This window comes from Lupinus angustifolius, chromosome LG19, assembly GCF_001865875.1.
Source record: "Lupinus angustifolius cultivar Tanjil chromosome LG19, LupAngTanjil_v1.0, whole genome shotgun sequence".
Classification (NCBI taxonomy): Eukaryota; Viridiplantae; Streptophyta; class Magnoliopsida; order Fabales; family Fabaceae; genus Lupinus; species Lupinus angustifolius.
Window position 1 is genome coordinate 8,896,052 of NC_032027.1, and position 19,183 is coordinate 8,915,234.

At 32.8% G+C, this 19,183-nt stretch overlaps 1 protein-coding gene across 1 annotated transcript; it reads right to left on the bottom strand.

The window, feature by feature from the left end:
• Positions 10,037–11,821, bottom strand: LOC109334819 (fasciclin-like arabinogalactan protein 4). Its single transcript, XM_019570781.1, has one exon. The coding sequence runs from the start codon at positions 11,613–11,615 to the stop codon at positions 10,329–10,331; it is 1,287 nt and encodes a 428-aa protein (XP_019426326.1). The 5' UTR covers positions 11,616–11,821; the 3' UTR covers positions 10,037–10,328.

Below are 19,183 nucleotides of genomic sequence, written 5' to 3' on the forward strand. Positions count from 1 at the left end.
TACTCGCAATTGCTGCACAATTCAGTTGGAAAGTTGTTCAACTTGATGTGAAGAGTGCTTTTCTTCACGGTGAGCTCAAGGAGGAAGTGTTCATGCATCAACCTGAGGGATTCATAAAGAAAGGAGAAGAAGAGAAAGCCTATAGGCTGAGAAAGGCATTATATGGCCTTAAACAGGCGCCTTGAGCTTGGTACAGCAGAATTGAAACTTACTTTGTGTGTGAAGGTTTTGAGAAGTGTCTCAGTGAACACACACTGTTCACAAAGTCACAAGGAGGTAAGATATTAATTGTAAGTCTGTATTTTGATGATTTGATCTTTACTGGAAATGATAAAGTCATGGGTGATGAGTTTAAAAAATCAATAATACTGGAATTTGATATGTCTGACTTGGAAATGAGACATTTTCTTGGAGTAGTAGTTAAGCAGGGATCAGATGGAATTTTCACCTGTCAAAGAAGGTATGCACGAGAAGTATTAGGAAGGTTTGACATGGGAGGTTGTAATGCAGTAAAGAATCCACTAGTCTCAGGTACAAGGTTGTCCAAGGATGTAGGTGGAGCTAGAGTTGACGAAACTCTATTTAAGCAGGTAGTTGGAAGTCTTATGTATTTAACTGTCACTAGACCTAACTTGATGTATAGTGTTAGTCTAATAAGCAGGTTCATGTGCAGTCCCACCATGTCACATTGGTTGCTACAAAAAGAATTTTGAGGTACTTGAAAGGTACAACTGACCTTGGGATTCTTTATAAGAAAGCAGAAAACAACTTGAGACTCACAACATTTACAGACAGCGACTATACCGACGACTTAGACGATCAGAAAAGTACTTCTAGATTTGTGTTTATGATAGGGTCTACCACTGTTTCTTGGTCCTCAAAGAAACAATCAGTGGTTGCTTGTCAATGTGTCTGGCTCATAAGAGTGTTGAAGAAACTTGAAGTTGAAGAAAAGACAGAAACTACAATTATGTGTGATAATAGCTCTATTATACAATTATCAAAAAATTCAGTGTTTCATAGTAAAATAAAATATATTGATGTAAGGTTCCATTTCTTAAGAGACTTGGTAAATGATGGATCAAATTGCAGATATCATGACAAAATTCAGGATCAAATTGCCCATATCATGACAAAACCAATCAAGTTGGAGCAGTTTGAAAAACTTCGTGGCATACTTGGAATGGTTGACTACAACGCAGATGCATTAGTTTAAGGGAGGGATTGTTAGGTATATTTTATTTGTTTTAGTTTGATTGTTTTGCTTTAGGTTTTAAGGAGAATAAAACCAGTTTTAATGGCACATTATAAGCATTGAAATTGGTGGTTGGTTATGTTTTTTTTCCTGGCTTGAGTAAGGCTATTTATATTGCCTCAATTGATCAATAAAATATCAATCTTCCTTCTTTATATTATTGCTTCAATTCTTAATTCTAAGAGATGGAGTTTCTTTTAGATCTTTATCACTTATTAACTTTAATAGTTATATACATCATTATTTCTTCATGTCTTTATTGTTTTCCCTAAACCAAAATAAGTATTGTTTACAAAAAAACACTCCAAGTTCCGAAAGAAATTTAATAGTTAAAACAATAAAAGTTGTGTCAAAATATTAATTGAAGTGAAACTGGTTCTCATATTAGTTTTCTTGAAAAACTTCTTCAAAAATTTAGTTCACTTTTAACTCTTGAATATTAAATCAAACACTGATAAGATTAAAAGATTTAAAAACCAACAAAAATAGTGCTAAAAAGTATCTTATCTAAAGTAATGTTATAAGTATGTTTGTCCATTTAAAACAAGTAAACTCATTAGCTCTATATGATAATTAAACATACAAGTAACTTGAGCAAACTTAAATGTATAACTCTTTGAACATTAACATGATCTTCGCCATTTTGTAAAATAAAGGGTGAGAAGCATCATATTAAGTAAAATTCCTTAGTTAAATTAGACATCGAGAAATAAGGTAACCTACATAAAAAATTCTTATAAAAAGAGAAAAATAATCTTAAGATTAATCTATTCAATTAATAGAGGATATACTTTAATTGATTTAGATGAACTTCACTTTACATTTTAATCTCTAAAAAATTAAAGGTGATCCTTCATAGACTGTCCTAAGACATGTCTGTAACAACACAACATGTCCTTGTACATGTATGTGGACAAGTTTTGATATCAAAAGCTAAAATATCATTATATCTATTAGCTTTGATATATTTGTTAGTTTTATATTCGGTTCATCCATGGTTGAAGCTTGTCTTCTTCTACCTCTGTTTTTTGGTTTTCTGGGTTAAGGGTAGTTTACGAATTTTGGTTTCTTATAATGGCTTTTTGGTTTTTTTCTCTCCTTTCTATTTTTATCCGTTCAAGTTAGGTAGTTTAGTTATTTCTGTTAGGTTAGTTTTTCCTCTTTTGCTGTATATATAATTGGTTCTTCTTCTTCAATAATTTCAATCAAGAAGCATGTCTTTTCTCTTGGTTTTAGTCTGTTTTCTTCTTCTTCTTCTTCTTCCTTATGGATCGATGTCGAACTGAGATGGTATCAGAGCATGAAATGCTCTGATTCGTCTTCAGCACAAAGCCTCAAATCGGTTCTCTTTCTCCCTTTCTTCCTTTTTCCTCTTCATCAATTTTTTGCCTGTGCTGAACTCTCTCCCTTTCTCTTAAAAATGGTGAATCAAACTTATTTGGATTTCAACACAAATCCTTCCAACCCCTTTTTTCTCCATTCGGATGAAAATACAACATTGGTGTTAGTTTCACCCTTATTAAATGGTAAAAATTACCATTATTGGGCTAGAGCAATGAGAATGATTTTAGAATCCAAGAACAAGATTGGTTTCCTTGATAAGAGCATACCACAACCTCTTCCAGAAGATGTTCTTTATGGCCCATGGAGAAAATGCAACAATGCAATCCTATCTTGGCTCCAACGATCTATAGAAGAATCCATAGTCAAATCAATTCTCTGGTTTGACACTGGTGTAGAAGTTTGGAAAGACCTCAAGGATAGATTTTCACAAGGTGATATCTTTCGCATTGTAGAACTCCAAGAGGAATTATATCACCTACATCAAGGTAACCTCACCATCTCTGAGTTCTTTACTGAATTGAAGACTATTTGGGAAGAAATAGAAACCTTTTGACCCACTAGAAAATGCCAATATACAACACCCTGCTCTTGTGGAATTTACAAAGAACAAGATTATGTAATAAGATTCTTAAAGGGTCTTAATGATCAATATGCTCTAGTGTGTGCCCAGATAATGCTAATGGAACCCCTCCCAAAAAATTTCAAGGCCTTCTCTTTACTTATTCAACAAGAAAGGCAAGTAACCACCACTACCCCCTCCCTTAGATCCTGATCCTAATGCTTTAAATTTCAATGTTGAAACTAGCAGAAATAGCACCATAAGCTCAAATTTTCAAAACAATATAAACTTGCTTCTTAAAGCATGGTTATTCCCCTGGATACCAAACAAATAAAACTAAAATGGCTTCCCTTTAGAAAACCCTCCATCAGAACAACCCACCCAACAATCACGAGATACTACATCTATCAAAGGGTTTACTGAGGAACAATATCAAGGAATCATGCACATGCTCAATCAAAACAGACAACAAAACACACACACAACTAATTCAGCAATGAATACCAACACTGACTCTGCTAATACAGGTATTCCTCACCCATCTTGGCTTCTTGACAATGGTGTTATTGATCACATCAGTAACAATTTACAATTGTTTTCCACAACCAGAAATATTTCCCATATCCTGGTCACATTGCCTATTGGTGACAAAGTGTCTACCACTCTATCTAGCACAATCATATTATCCCCTACCCTTACTCTTTTCAATGTTCTTAATGTGCCTCAATTTCGAGTTAACCTCATTTCTATAAACAAATTAATTCATACTCTTAAATGCCATTTAATATTCACACCAAAAAAATGTATCATTGTACAGAATGCTTCTAGGAAGATGATTGGTTCAGCTAAGCTTCAACATGGCTTATTCCAAATCAATCTTCCAAACTCTATTGTGCTTTCTACTCAAACTTCTGCACAATCACAACATTCTCACATATTATGGTATTTAAGACTTGGACACATTTCTACTAATGTTTTGAATTTAATTGCCAAACAAATTCCTTCAGTTTCCCCTTGTAACATTTCCATTCCCCCTTGTGATACTTGTCGTCTTGCCAAACAAAAGAAATTTCCCTTTAATATCAGTCAAACTTACACTACTAAACCGTTGATTTACTACATGCTGATATTTGGGGGCCTTACTCTACTCCTTCTATATTTGGACACAAATTTTTTCTTACTTTAGTTGATGATTATAGTAGATTTACCTGAATTATTATGCTAACTAACAAGGCTGAAACTAGACAAGACTTGATCAAATTTATATCCTTTATTGAAACTCATTTTGGCACTAGATTAAAAACCATAAGAAATGACAATGATGTCTAATTTCTTATGCACAAATTCTGGTCCTCAACGGGCATACTCCACCAGACCTCATGCATAGAAACCACCAACAAAATGGTATGGTGGAAAGAAAACAGCAAGACATCCTAAACATAGCTCGTGCCATATCATCCTAAACAGCAAGACATCCTAAAAGTTATGGAATTTTGCCATCCAAAATGTCATACACCTCATCAATAGACTACCAACTCCTTTACTAAAACACAAATCCCATTATCAACTATTATATAACAGAATCCCTTCATTTGGTCATCTCAAAGTGTTTGGATGTCTTACCTATGCAAGCACCATATCAACTAACAGAACAAATTTCTTACCTGGAGCTAGGAAGTCTGCCTTCATTGGTTACAAAGAAGGCACAAAAGGTTATATACTTCATGATTTGAACCCTCACAACATCATTATTTCAAAAAATGTACATTTCTATGAAAATCACTTCCCCTTTCTAGCTCTTCAACCAAATACTACCCAAGACCAACCTCTTTGCAGACCACACCACTACTTTCCCCCCGCCTTAGATGACCCTACACCTACACCAATTCCAACTCAACCTGGTCATATTTCAGACATCCCTATCACCACAAAAACCCTACCTACTAGATAATCCTCAAGAATTAGATGCCCTCCTTCCCACCTTCGTGATTATCATTGCCAATTAGCCTATACTCAACATCAAACTCACATTGCCTCTACCAAAGTATTGTATCCTCTATCCTCTGTCCTCACTTATGATAAGTGCTCCCCCTCATATAAAGATTTTTGCTTGAATGTTACCACTACCATTGAACCATCTACTTTCAAGTAGGCATATTTGTTCCCTCACTAGAAGAATGCTATGCAATTAGAATTGCAGGCTCTTCAAGATATTAACACATGGACCCTTATGCCTTTACCTCCTAATAAGACCCCAATTGGATGCAAGTGGATTTATAAGACTAAATATAGGGCTGATGACACTTTGGAAAGATACAAAGCCGGGCTGGTTGCCAAAGGCTACACACAATTAGAGGGAGTAGATTTCTTTGATAATTTTCCCTTGTTGTAAAGATAACTACAATTCGTTTAATTCTAGCCTTAGCTTCCTACAACAATTGGTTCTTAGAACAATTAGATGTTAACAATGCTTTCCTTCATGGGGACTTACATGAAGAAGTTTATATGACCACACCCACTTGTCTTCTTACAACCCCTAATACCTTGGTTTGTAAGTTAAACAAATCTATTTATGGCCTGAAACAAGCAAGCCGTGAATGGCACACCATTCTGCCCTCCAAATTGATCACTTTGGGCTATAACCATTCTAATGTTGACTAAGAAAACCCCCACTACTTTCACTGCTATCTTAGTCTATGTTGATGACATGGTTCTTACTGGCAATAGCATACAAGAAATAAACCTTGTTGAACTATTTTGGACAAATCCTTTAAGATCAAAAACTTGGACAACCTAAGATACTTTTTAGGACTAGAAATAGCCCGATCCAAATTAGGTATACATATGAATCAAAGAAGATATACATTATCCTTGTTAGAATATACATGATACCGAGCCTCTAAACTTGTTTCAATATATTTTGATCCTACAATTAAGCTGCAACTTCACAAAGGCACTCCTCTCTCAGATCCTTCATCCTATAGAAGATTGTAGGAAGACTCATCTATTTAACAATCTTAAGACCTGACATTTGTTATATTGTTCAACAAATCATCCTTTTTATGGATAATCCTCATGACTCTCACCACAAGGCTGCAATTCGAGTCTTGCACTATCTCAAAGAAGCTCCATCTCAGGAACTTGTCTTTTCCTCTAATTCTCCTATTACTTTTTCCGCTTTTTCAGATTCTGACTGGGCTTGTTGTCTTGATTCCAGAAAATCCATAATAGGATTTTGCATTTTCATGGGCTCAACCTTGATATCTTGGAAGTCAAAGAAGCAAAGGACATTCAATAGTTCCTCCACTGAAGCAGAATATAGGGTCATGGGCACCTTGGTCTGTGAATTGTAATGGCTGAAATATCTACTCAATGATCTTCATATCTATAATCCTTCTCCAATTTCGGTTTATTGTGACAATAAATTAGCAATATCTACTCAATGATCTTCATATCTTCATATCTGCCACATTGTTAGAGAAAAAATCCAACAAAAATTGGTTCACCTTCTTCCCATTAAAATCACTGTTCAATTAGTAGATGACATTACAAAGCCCCTACATGCTTCTGCCTTCAAAAATTTCGTTTTCAAGTTGAGTCTCTGTGATCTACATCGTCCACCTTGAGGGGGCTGTTAGTTTTATATTCGGCTCATCCATGGTTGAAGCTTGCCTTCTTCTACCTCTATTTTTCGGTTTTCTGGGTTAAGGGTAGTTTATGAATTTTAGTTTCTTATAATGGCTTGTTGGGGTTTTCTCTCCTTTCTATTTTTATCCTTTCTGGTTAGGTAGTTTAGTTAGTTTCTTATAATTGCTTCTTCTTCTTCAATAAAATCAATTGAGGAGCATTTCTATTCTCTTGGCTTTAGTTTGTTTTCTTCAAGGATCGATGGTGAACTGAGAATATTAACTTGAATTATGTTTTGATATGGTCTATATCATTCTTCTGATTCTGTGCTAAAAATCTCATAATTTTATAAATCAAATATCAACTTGCATTTGTCCTTATATGTCTAACACACATGTTGTAATACATATTTTTCATATATTTGCTTCGATATATCCTATGCTTTGTCATTACACACATACTTTGATATATTTTGCACCATCTAATTTAAAATGTAAGTGTACTTGATTACACAAATGAAATTATCAACCCAATTTAAAATGATTACATTTTTATGTGATAATACCAAGAAAAGTCTACTGTGCATTAATTAATCCTTAGTTTTAATGAAACCACACATTAAAGATTTAATTAATCTTATGTTCAGGTTGTTGATCTGTTTATTTAGATTACAATATTATTTGATACATATAGAAAGATTAATAATCAAAGGAAAACCTCACTATAAAGTCAAAAAAGTTGACTAGTACCTAAGAATGGGTCAGCTTCACAAAGCTATGATGCAAAGGACCTAAACCATTAGTGAAAGAGAATCTCTGAGGCGTCATAACTATCTATGAACTCGCACATGCAGATGCATGGGAACTCCTCATTAAGGATACACTTTAATATGATGTCTTCTAAAGACGTTTTGGATGTTACTCTAGGATATATTATGAGTATAAGAAGGTCATACTTCATAAGCAATTATGTTATCTTATTAAGGATAACATCTAAAGTGTCTTTCTTCCCTCGACTCGATCAATAGATATTTTCCAAAAAGGGAAATATGATTTGCCACACAAAAAAAAAAAAAAGATTTAGGACTCTTATTCTGGTAGATGCAGAGAGATAAAGCATCCAGGAGGTATATTAAGTATTAGACCAACGACTATATTGTGTTTAATGAAGTTGAACCAAAGAAGCCAATATCATAAATGTCTCTGAGGGATCTATTAATGCTGTAGGCTATAAATACTTAAATAGTGAAGATCTGAAAGATTGATCCCAACCTAGAAAACCATGAATGAAATCATTGAATGTTCTCAATAGAACATAACATTAGATTGTCATTCCTTTCATATTTACATTTTAATCAGGGTATTATTAATCATATTTTGGAGCAAACATTTATATTCACACATTGAGTTATAGAGTTAAACATTTGATTTGTTATAAAACCTATAGTTAAACAAATTTGTAAGGTTACTAAAGAGGATAAAGCTAAAAATACTTGTTTAATAAGTATGAAGATACTTAATCAACTAGAGCATGAAGAAGTGAAGTAGCAAAGAATACTTAGAAAGTCTTCCGAGGCTTGGAAAAAATAATGCCCAATAACAATATTCAAAATTGTGCTTGAATTGAATGATTTCTAGCAATTTTCGCCTTTTACTTGCACCAACCTAAATTTGTACAATCTACGGCCATACCAGTTTTTCAGTCAACAGTTCCACACTCTTGCAGAATAGCATTGATAAAAAAAAAGAGAAATACATTTCATGAAATCACATAAAGCTAGGAGAATAATATAAAATTGACCAGTTTCCCCTCTCATAACAAATCAATTCTATTCAATGATCAAAACAAACAACTTGACCACCAAGAAGGTGTTGATCTAGTGGTGTAAGGCCCCGCTAAATCTCCAGGTAAGGGTGGAAACAGGCCAGGCTTTGCCTTAAACAGGCCCAGCCTATATAGCACATAGGAGCCTGGGCCTGACCTGTTAGCCTGTTTAAAAAAAAATTCAAAGCCTAGGTCTGACCTGTTTAAAAGTCTGGCCTGTTAGCTTGTTTAAAGGCCTATTATACTACATGCTCATGAAATAGGCTACCATATCTACATTTTAATGGGCTTATAGGCTTATTTTTAGTTAGGCCCATCTAATTCTAATAATTAAATTATATTTTTATATACATTTTTATATTAATATTACACCTATATAATAATATTGCTTATATTAAAATAGTATAATTTCAATATTCTTATATAATATAGCTAAATAGGCCGGTCTGTTAGGCTTTATAGGCCTTTTAGGTGGCCTAAAGTCTGACCTGTTAAGCTAAATAGGCTTTTTAGAAAGTCCGAGTCTGGCCTGTTCGTGAAAAAAGCCTGGCCTGTTCGTGAAAAAAGTCTGGCCTGACCTAGCCTGTTATAGGTCAGGTAATAGGCCCCTGATAGGCGGTCTGGCCTGTTTCCACCCTTATCTCCAGGGTGATCAAAAGGTCAATAATTCAATTTTTGGGAGTACCCAAAAGGTGAGGAGATACTGTACCAAAAAAATAAACAAATTGACCATTCTATTCATGACTGAAGTAGGCACAATATCATAACTCTTGATATGATGCAAGGCATCAACCAAAAGTTATAAAATGCATGCCATAAAAGCTATAAATGAATTCATTACATTCATCACATTATTATAGGCAAGCATAAACAACTCCAGAACTGCTGAATCTTCTGATATCATATTCAATGCATTTTTTAAGAGAGTCCATAATAGTATGTAAGGTTTGCTTTCAGCTAAACCTTTTCTCTGTTTCTTACAAATAGATGTATGGTTTAACTTGCACAATGTGACATTATTTTCAGGGTTTATGCCCAAAATTACAAACTAATACCAAAGTTTCATCCATTATGAAATCCAAATAATAAGAAAGGAACCACCTGATAATCATCTAGTTCGAAAGCTAGCAAGCTGTGTAAACTCCGGTACTCCTCGGAACCTAGGTATTGCATCTGAGGAAAAATGAAAAGCATCCATAGAACTATAGAAGCCATACAAATTGGTTATTCCACAAGGGAGCAAGGCATACCCTATCAGCATATGATCACTTGAGCACACATCATAGGAATTAATATGCAGATGGGTTTGTTACCAAGAAAAATATGAAGATGGGTTTTGATAACAAATAAAGGAAATCAAGTTTATAAAAGCACTCAACCAAACCTTAATTGCCATAATGTGAGAATGAAAATTATTATGACTAGAATAAGACAAAGCCTCATGTAATAACTCTTAATACATGTTGGATTGCATTCATTGCACATCAAAATATAAAGACATTACAAGGACAAATCAGAGATAAACATTGATCTCTATAATAATAGTTATTCATGAAGATCAATGGCAGAACTAACATTTAAGATTTTTCATTTTTTTATATTTTTTTTGTAAAACAACGTGAGGGTTGCATTTGCAACCTAATAATGCAATTAAAGGTGGAGAAAATTGAAATAAAACCCCACAAAAAATAATAATTAAGAGAGAAAAACAAAACAATCTTATATCACTACTAACAATACTATACAAACAGCAAAAGATTTGAAACCATAAACAACATTAGCAACAGCATTGGACCCAACATCTTGGCCAAAACCCGGTGGCGACGAAAGGTGTGACGGTTGGTCATTGAACCCGGGCGAATTCTCTGGCGTTAATGCATCACTATCCGGCGAGGGCGCTTCCTGAACCAGCCCACCAGGCTTGGTAGGCGCAATTTGATTCTTCCCAAACATCTCAACAGGCAACAGAACCTTCGAAATGCCGAAAATAGCAACCGGATTCTGATCAAAAACGGTTCGAGTAACAGTGGCTTGTACAATTCCGGTGTTAATTGCAACCGAACCATTCAGCCGTGAAATGTTAAGCGTGAAGCTCCCAGCACCCATGGTTTCAGTAGCGAGCGTGGGTTGAACCGGGTTCACAATAGATTCCAACGATCCCAAAGGGTAATACGAATGTAGAACATGAAATTTGAGCACAACAGCTTTCTTATCCGCCGGTAGTGACTGAAAACTCGCCGACGGTGGAAGATCGGCGAATGCATCGTCGACGGGAACAAACAACGTGATTCCGGCACCACCTTCATCGTTTTCGAATTCTTCAATAACACCAGAAGCTGAAAGAAGCGACGCCGCAACATTGAAATTGTGACCATCGATCAAAGCTTTCGTAATGTTAAGACCTAAATTAGGTCTTGTTTCCGAAGCCATGAGATTGAAACCAGAAGGGATGAGAAGAGAATTGATAGAAAAAACGGTTATATTGTACGGAAGGGTTTTCACTAGTGATAAAACGGTGGCGTTGTAAGAGGAATAAGGAGAAGGTGAATGAATCGAGATGAGGTTGGAAAACGGGTCGCGCGTGAGGTTCACGGATCCGAGATTGTCCGGGGCGCGTCCGGTGGTTTGGAGGAGAGTGGTGATGACTTTACCGGAGGGCGGGAGGGAGCGGAGGTCGGACCAGGAGAGGAATTGGAGGAGGACGTGGTAGCGGAGGATGTCGGGGATGGCGGAGGGAGTGATTTGGTGGGTGAGGAGAGGGGAGGAAGGGGAGTTGAGGAAGGAGTTAGGGACGGCGAGGAGAGAGAGGGAGGTGCGGTCGGAGAGGTCGGAGGAGAGGGAAGTGGCGGAGGAGAGGAGGGTGGTGAATTGGGAGAAATCGGGGAATGTGGAGAGGATGGCGGTGAGGTTGAGGGAGAGGGTGGGGAGTGGTGGTGATAGGAGGAGTAAATAGAGGAGAGTAGTGAGGGTAATATGGGGAATAATGGGATTTAGATAAAAACCCATTATATATGTACTTTGTGTGTTCTAAGATCTCAGATTGTTGTTTATCTTATCTCTCTTTTCTTCTTCTATGGGATAGAGAGAGAGTGGAGTGAAGTGAAGTGTGTTGGGCTGTTGGCGTGAGTGTGAGGCTAGCTGTGAATGATGAGATGAGCACTATGGGTGACGCAAGATGATGTTGATTTGATGTTGGATGACTTCTTTTGTTGTGTAGATGGGAATTTGTGAATGTGACCAAAGCGAATAATAGAGGGAAAAAATGAATAAAATGACATTTTTGTAAGAGTTATTTGCATTATTATAGTATTATCTACTATTTATTTTCAATCATAATTAATTCTTAAATAAAAATAATAATTGAATGATGAATGATATATTGATGACGTATAAATCTTTTCATAATCAGTACATATATATTACACTTATAAGATAAATTCATCTTTTTTAATATAATTGGTGGAATTAGTTACTTGGAATGATGTGATAATATATCATTATATATCACATTTATTGAGACAACATTGATCTTTAAATTCATTTTAATCATTTTATCTATCATTTTATATCCGTCTACTTCAAGAACTATTCCTTCATTTGATTTATTCTTATTATAATGACTTCTAATAGTTTCATTTACACCTACTCAAGCAACCTAAGATAGGATTTATTGTCATTTATGTAACATGAGATATCTTAACTTTCTCCTTAATATATTCATTTTTAATTTTATTTTGTCTATTTTGTTTATTCATCTCAAATTTAAAATCAATTTAATTTAAAATAAAATGTGAAAATCTATTTCTTCCCTCCCCTCCTTCATAGACAACATTTTTTTTAGCAAACAATGTTTTCATTTTTCCAAGGGAGAGAATGTGCATTTTGATATTTGAATTTATGTGTTCACACTTTATTTTTTGTAGCTATGCAAATTAACTTAACTCTTAGGACACCACTTTACTCACAAAACACTTAAAATTAAAGAAGAACTAATACAACAAAGGACGTAAATATGATATGACAAAAGTGGAGGAATACATCCAATATTAGAAAGTATAAGGCATGAAACAAATTTAGTATATGATATATATTAGCATAAATGAACAAACCATGAATTAAAATAGATGTATAATGTTTTAAAAGTTGACATAAAATATTTTAGACATAATGAAACACTAATATTTATCTAACTATTAGAATATTACCTTTTATGGTAGTACAAAAATTCAATAAATATTGCAAAATATAGTCATGAGTATCCAAGAATATTCAACACAAATATGTAATTGATATCAACACAACAATGATCTGGAAATTTATGTACTTCCTTACTTGAAACCCTAAAGAAGTATAATCCATCAACATAAGGAATGAGTTGTTCACCGCTTATCATTACATTACTGCAAAGGAATTGTTCATAAATAATGTTAAAACACATTTCAATCATTCTTGCAATTATAGCTCATTCTTTCACACTAAATGTATGCAACAACCATTTTTGTTTGAGTGTGTTTGGAATTCATTTGAACATTTATGTAAGCTCTTTACCCGATCTAATTAGGAATGAACTCTTCCACTTGGTTTGTAAGTGAAGCAAAGAATAGTGGTTTTTCTTTATCAGATCTAGGTATAATGTGATAAAGGATAATTAAATTGATAGATCACTATCTTATTTAGGATATGTTAGTTTCATTTTATTTTAATTTTATGTATAATTTATGTTTATCTTGTTAGTTATCCTTTAGGTTTATTCTTTTATTGTTTGTAACAACTTTTATTTATATATTAAGTTTTTGGACTAACTCATATTTGAGTTTGACCAATATTTACAATCTCACATTTCTATATGGTATTAGAGCAGTTTCATCCTTCGTGATATGTTGAGTCACTATTTTGCTACCAATGTACCAGAAATTTAGAACTCTGATTAGTCATCTCATTTTGTTGTATTACATTCTCGTTAGTATTCATTAATTTTTTCTAAACCACACAATTTCACATTACATGCAATAATTTTTCAAATAAACAAACATTGCTCCAATACACCAATTGACTTTTTTCCTTTACTTATATATATGGTAATCATCATACTAGTAATCATCTTGATAGCGTTTTTTCTCCTATTAATGAATTATTTTAGTAATGATTTCTTTTCTCATTGATGATCATTTCAATTATGGGTGTAAGCATTTCCGATTTAAACGATAAAATTGGTGGGACCGAACCAAACCATAAAACATGATTCAGTTCGGTTTAGTTTTTTTAAGGAACTGTTTAAGTTCGGTTCGATTCATGGTTTTAGAAATTAAGGCATCTTTTGAACCGAACCACATATTAAAGAAGTAGAAACTAGAGAATATTGTTGTACTATTACTTGAATTCTCTAGTTTTGTGGCTTAAATTACCATTCTTTTTGTGAATAGTATTGTTATATAAGTTACCAAATTGTTATATATATCCTTGATATATATGTTACTACTTATTAAATCATTACATATGTGCTACTTTCTTAGTATCCTGATGATTTGGAACATACTTCTAACTTTCATGGTACTGTGTCTGGAACTAGCATATATTATAAATTGTTATATAAGTTATTAATTGTGAATTGTATTGTTATATATGTTAATATTATATATGTTATTAATTGCTAAATATATTACTAAATTGTTATATATGCTATTAATTGTGAAGTGTACTGTTATATATGTTATTAACTGGAGATTTACTATTATATATGTGATAATTCGTTTTATTATTTTTAAATTACATAATTGTTATATATGTTAGTTGTAAAGAATTATGAGTTTCAATTTGTTTACTAGTCTATTTATTGTTTATATTTTTTGATAATAATAGTAGTGTTTTCATTTTATAGATAAACAATATCTCATCGAATACATTTTGAACTTTCAATTGATATAGAATTAAAAAAACGAACTAAATCATTCATGACTCGTTCGGTTTGGTTTGTGTTCCAATAATAAAATTTACAGTTAATTGAGATGAAATGAACCATGTCTTTGTGTTCAATTCGTTCACTGAATTGTACTAAAAACCGAACCAAACATTTATAATCCTAATCCTAAAGGTGTTTATATGATTGTATTCTATTTTCATTGTTGTTCAGTCAGGTGGTACATTTTTCCTATGGATAAGTTATGTTAGTAGTGATTTCTTTTTCATTGACAATCATTCTAATGGTGATTTACCATTGGTTTCATTTTCCATCGATGGTCGTTCTTGTGGTGCCTTCTTTCCTAGTGGTGGATTATATTGGCAATGACTTCTTTTAACATCGACGATCATTCTAATATTGATTATATGTGCATATTTGCAGTTTACAACACATTTCAACAATTTTTTATATAGTTCATATAATCATTTGGGTATTTTCATTTCTAAATGAATTATCTGGGACAAGCTTACACCTTATTAAGTTCTAGATTGAAGGGCCGTGTTAGAGGATATTTGAATTTATAGAACATTGTCTTATTTATGATTAAGTTAATTTCATTTTATTTAAGTTTATCTTATTAATTATTATATGATTTCATTATCATATTATTTCTAATAATTTGGACTAACTCATATTTGATTTTAACCAATTTTATTATCCAAAATTTCTAAACAATGTTGTAGGGGTGCAATGATAAAGGGTGACATACGAGGATGAATGGCAAAAGGTGGTGCAATAGCGGTAACACCACAATTGTTAATGTAATTAATAATTGAGACAAACTCGATGGGTTGTATGCAAAATTTTAATCATAATAATAAATAGGGGTTATAGACTTTAATATCATACATACAATTTATTATATACTAGGAATCATGTTTATATTAAAGGTTAATTACTATAATGTAAATTATATTATGGGTTAATGTGTATTAAGGTTATTTCTTTATATTCTTTATGAAAATATTCCAAAGTCGTGAAAACATCATAGTTTTAGAGTTTTAAAATATGTTAATGAGATTTTCAGACGGTGAACTAAAAAACAAGGTAAAATCCAACTTCATAGCCATTAGAAATAAAAATTTCAGAAAGGATGTAGGAAAAATAAGCACGAAATAAATTCATACATGTAATCCCCTACCTGAACTAGAGGTATAGGGTCCTTTCATGTAACAAAGGAAGTTTGAAATGAAGAAAGTAGAGCCAAAACATACAAGTTAAATTGCATCAACTTTCGAAACCGAGTGCAGCCGAATTTTAAAATGAGTATTCAGTAAAGATCAAATTGGAATCAGAGGAAACTAAGGCCATAGATAAATTAAGCATACCTGAAAATGGTTGGGGAGACATTTTCATGCAATAAATTATGAGAAAATGTGCTCCATATCCTCCAATGGAGGCCACAACTAGAACTTGGAGGAAGTTTGACTTTTTCTTGAGTCTTTTGACCATTCGGCCCCGTAGGCACTTATATCGTTAGTGGAGAGCGAATGGCTTAGTTTTTAAAGGCTTAATTACTGAGGTTTGAAGGCCCAAAACGAACTGTATATTTTAGGTACTTATATTGGGGTATCAATTCTCTATCTTCATGTCTGGGATCAATGACACTTTCTTATTAGACCTGGATATAAGATAGGAATTAAGACAAGTAATCATTATCTCTTATATTGGGGTATTTAACTACTTTTAATTCCAATGCTTTTGCATGGTGAATAGATCAGTTAAGGGAAGACAAACTAGGACATATTAGATATAAGATACACGATTATTACATACACTTCACCCATTTGGAAAATAAATATGATTATTTTTTTGCCTAACTATTATATTTTTTTGTCTTATGGGTAAGAACTAATCTATTTTGGAGTATGTAATTGTTCTTCTTAACAAATATTACTTCCAAGAAATGAACTTTTGATCCTCTGTCTTATCTGAGGATCTAGGGAGATCTTATATCACTATATTAACATCGTATATAATAAATAAATATGATTAAGTACATGCATTCAAAAGGCAACTAAAACTTAATTTTGACAACTCTTCAAAAATAGTCCAGCCAAATTTAATAGGGTTTGGCATTGAGATATTAAACATATATTTTCTAAAATATAGAAATTTATAATATATTGCAGGCCTTTCTCAAGTGACAGGACCTTTCAAACCACTCCTAGTGAAGTTTAGTGGAAATGGTTCCCTTCATGACTATCAAATTCTCAAACTTATAGAAATTTTTATTTATTTACCATTATAACTTATTTTCTATAGTAAGTAACTTATTCAAACTGTGATCTATATAAAAAACTAAATCATGAAGTTTTTGACTTGTTATGCTCTAGTTAACTAAATATAATATTAATGACTAACTTTTTATTATAACTTCTTACTGAAGTAATGTCAAATAAAAATAATACATTTTCATTATAAAACATTACTTACGTAACTATTATTCTTATATAAGTAGAGAGTTAAAAGGAGGATAATGTTACATATGGCGTGATTTACAATAGTAGAGACAAGAAGTTGGTTGTTTTGACGAGGAGAATATGGGACCTGTGTTGATATTGGAGATCTAGCATTGAATTTTGATATCTCATGGTATGTGCAAAATGTATTTAGTTTTTAGGATGTCGTAGACAGCTTATGTGAATAAGTATTTTCAGAGACATTAACATAATTGTGCAATTCAGGAGGAGTGATTGGTCATTCATACATTGAGAGTTATCAATGAATTATTGTATCAAGGGAAAGAGCTAAGGAGAAGTGATCGGGAAATGATGTTACTCGTCGAGAAGGAAAAATTGCCAAAGGTTGTGGAATGTGCATATGGTAATATTTAGATTAAAGTACGAATGTTTGTGCCAAAAGAAAATGAGTCAAGAGACTTAATCTTGGGAAAAAACCCACAAAATCAAGTTGATTCCACCTGAGAACTAAAAAGATTTACCAATACTTGAAGATGTTTTGGTGGTTGTGCTTCAAGAAAAATATGGTCGAGTATGCATCCACATATGCTTGACCTAACACCAAAGATTTGGTGGTGAGTTACAATCTTTAGCTATTCCAGAGTGAAAATGTGATAGTATAGCTATGGATTTTGTGCCAGGTTTGCCAAAATCGTTATTAGGACAATATTAAATATGAGTTATTGTGGATAGTTATTAACCAAGTCTGCTCATATTATTGTTAGATATTTGAATTTCTAACAATTATCTCTATCATTCTCAAATACTCGACTACTAGTATATAAAAGGGAAGTGGAGAGACTCAATAGAGTGCTAGTGAGTATCATATCCAACAAATATCCAAAGTTTACATTAGGGTTTTGGAAAAAAAAGTACAAAAAGAGTTGAGGACAATGATGAAATTATGCTATGCATATTATCCTCAAGCAAATGGTCTGTTAGAAAGAACTTTTCAATCTGGAAGATATGTTAAGAGTGCATCTTAGAATAATAAGTAACTTGGGATCAACTCCTTATGCTTAGGGATATAAGTGGTTCTGGTTTAAACCACGAAATCGGTGAAACCAAACCAAACAACGAAATATGGTTCGGTTCGGATCTATGGTTCAGTTTGGTTACTTTTTTAAGGAACCGTTCATGTTTGGTTCAGTTCATGATTTTAGAAATTTAGGAAGCATTGGAACCAAATGACTTCTTAGGCTTTGTTTGGTAGTTATGAGGGAAAGGGGAGGAGAGGGATCAAATGATTAGGAATGGGAAGGAAGAGAAGATAAATGGAAGGCAATCTTTTCTCTTGTTTAGGAGTACGAAGGAAGATAAACTAATGATAATGTAAGAATATTTTTTTTATTTTTTCTTTAAAAATGTAATTAATAATGAGTACTGAACAATAATATATAATTATAAAATATTACTAAAACTATTTAGGTATTTTGACATTTTATCTCCAAAAAAACCTCAAATTGGGGGACTTTAAAAATAGACATATGAGGGGTTTTGGAATGTTTGATAAATCCTCCAAAATCTTCCCCTCTCATTCATCCAACTCCTAAACAAGGAAAAAGTTTTCCAAAGCCATCAATTTCCTTCATTTTCCCTCCAAAAACACACTCACAAACAAAACCTTAAAGAAACATATACTATGAAGTAATTTTGTATTGTTGTTTCAATTCTTTAACCAATTTTGTGGCTTATATTATCAATTTTGTATGAGTTGTAATGTTATATATGTTACTAAATTGATATTATTTTAGTGTTATATATATTACTACTTACTAAGTTATTATATATGTTATTACTTACTAAGTTGTTATATATATATATATATATATACATTGTCTTGATGATTTGGAACATATCTTCCATCTTTTGTGGTATTGGCTTTGGAACTAACACATACCATAAATTGTTATGCATGTATTATTGTATTATTATATATGTTACTAATTGTGATTTGTAATATTATTTATATTACTATCATATATGTTACTAGTTGATATATGTTATTAAATTGTTATATGTATTACTAATTGTGAATTATATTGTTATATATATTACTAATTTATATATATTATGTTACTAATTGTGGATCGTACTAATATATACACTACCAAAAAAAAAGGCAATGCCCACACTTGGGTAACCACGTCTCT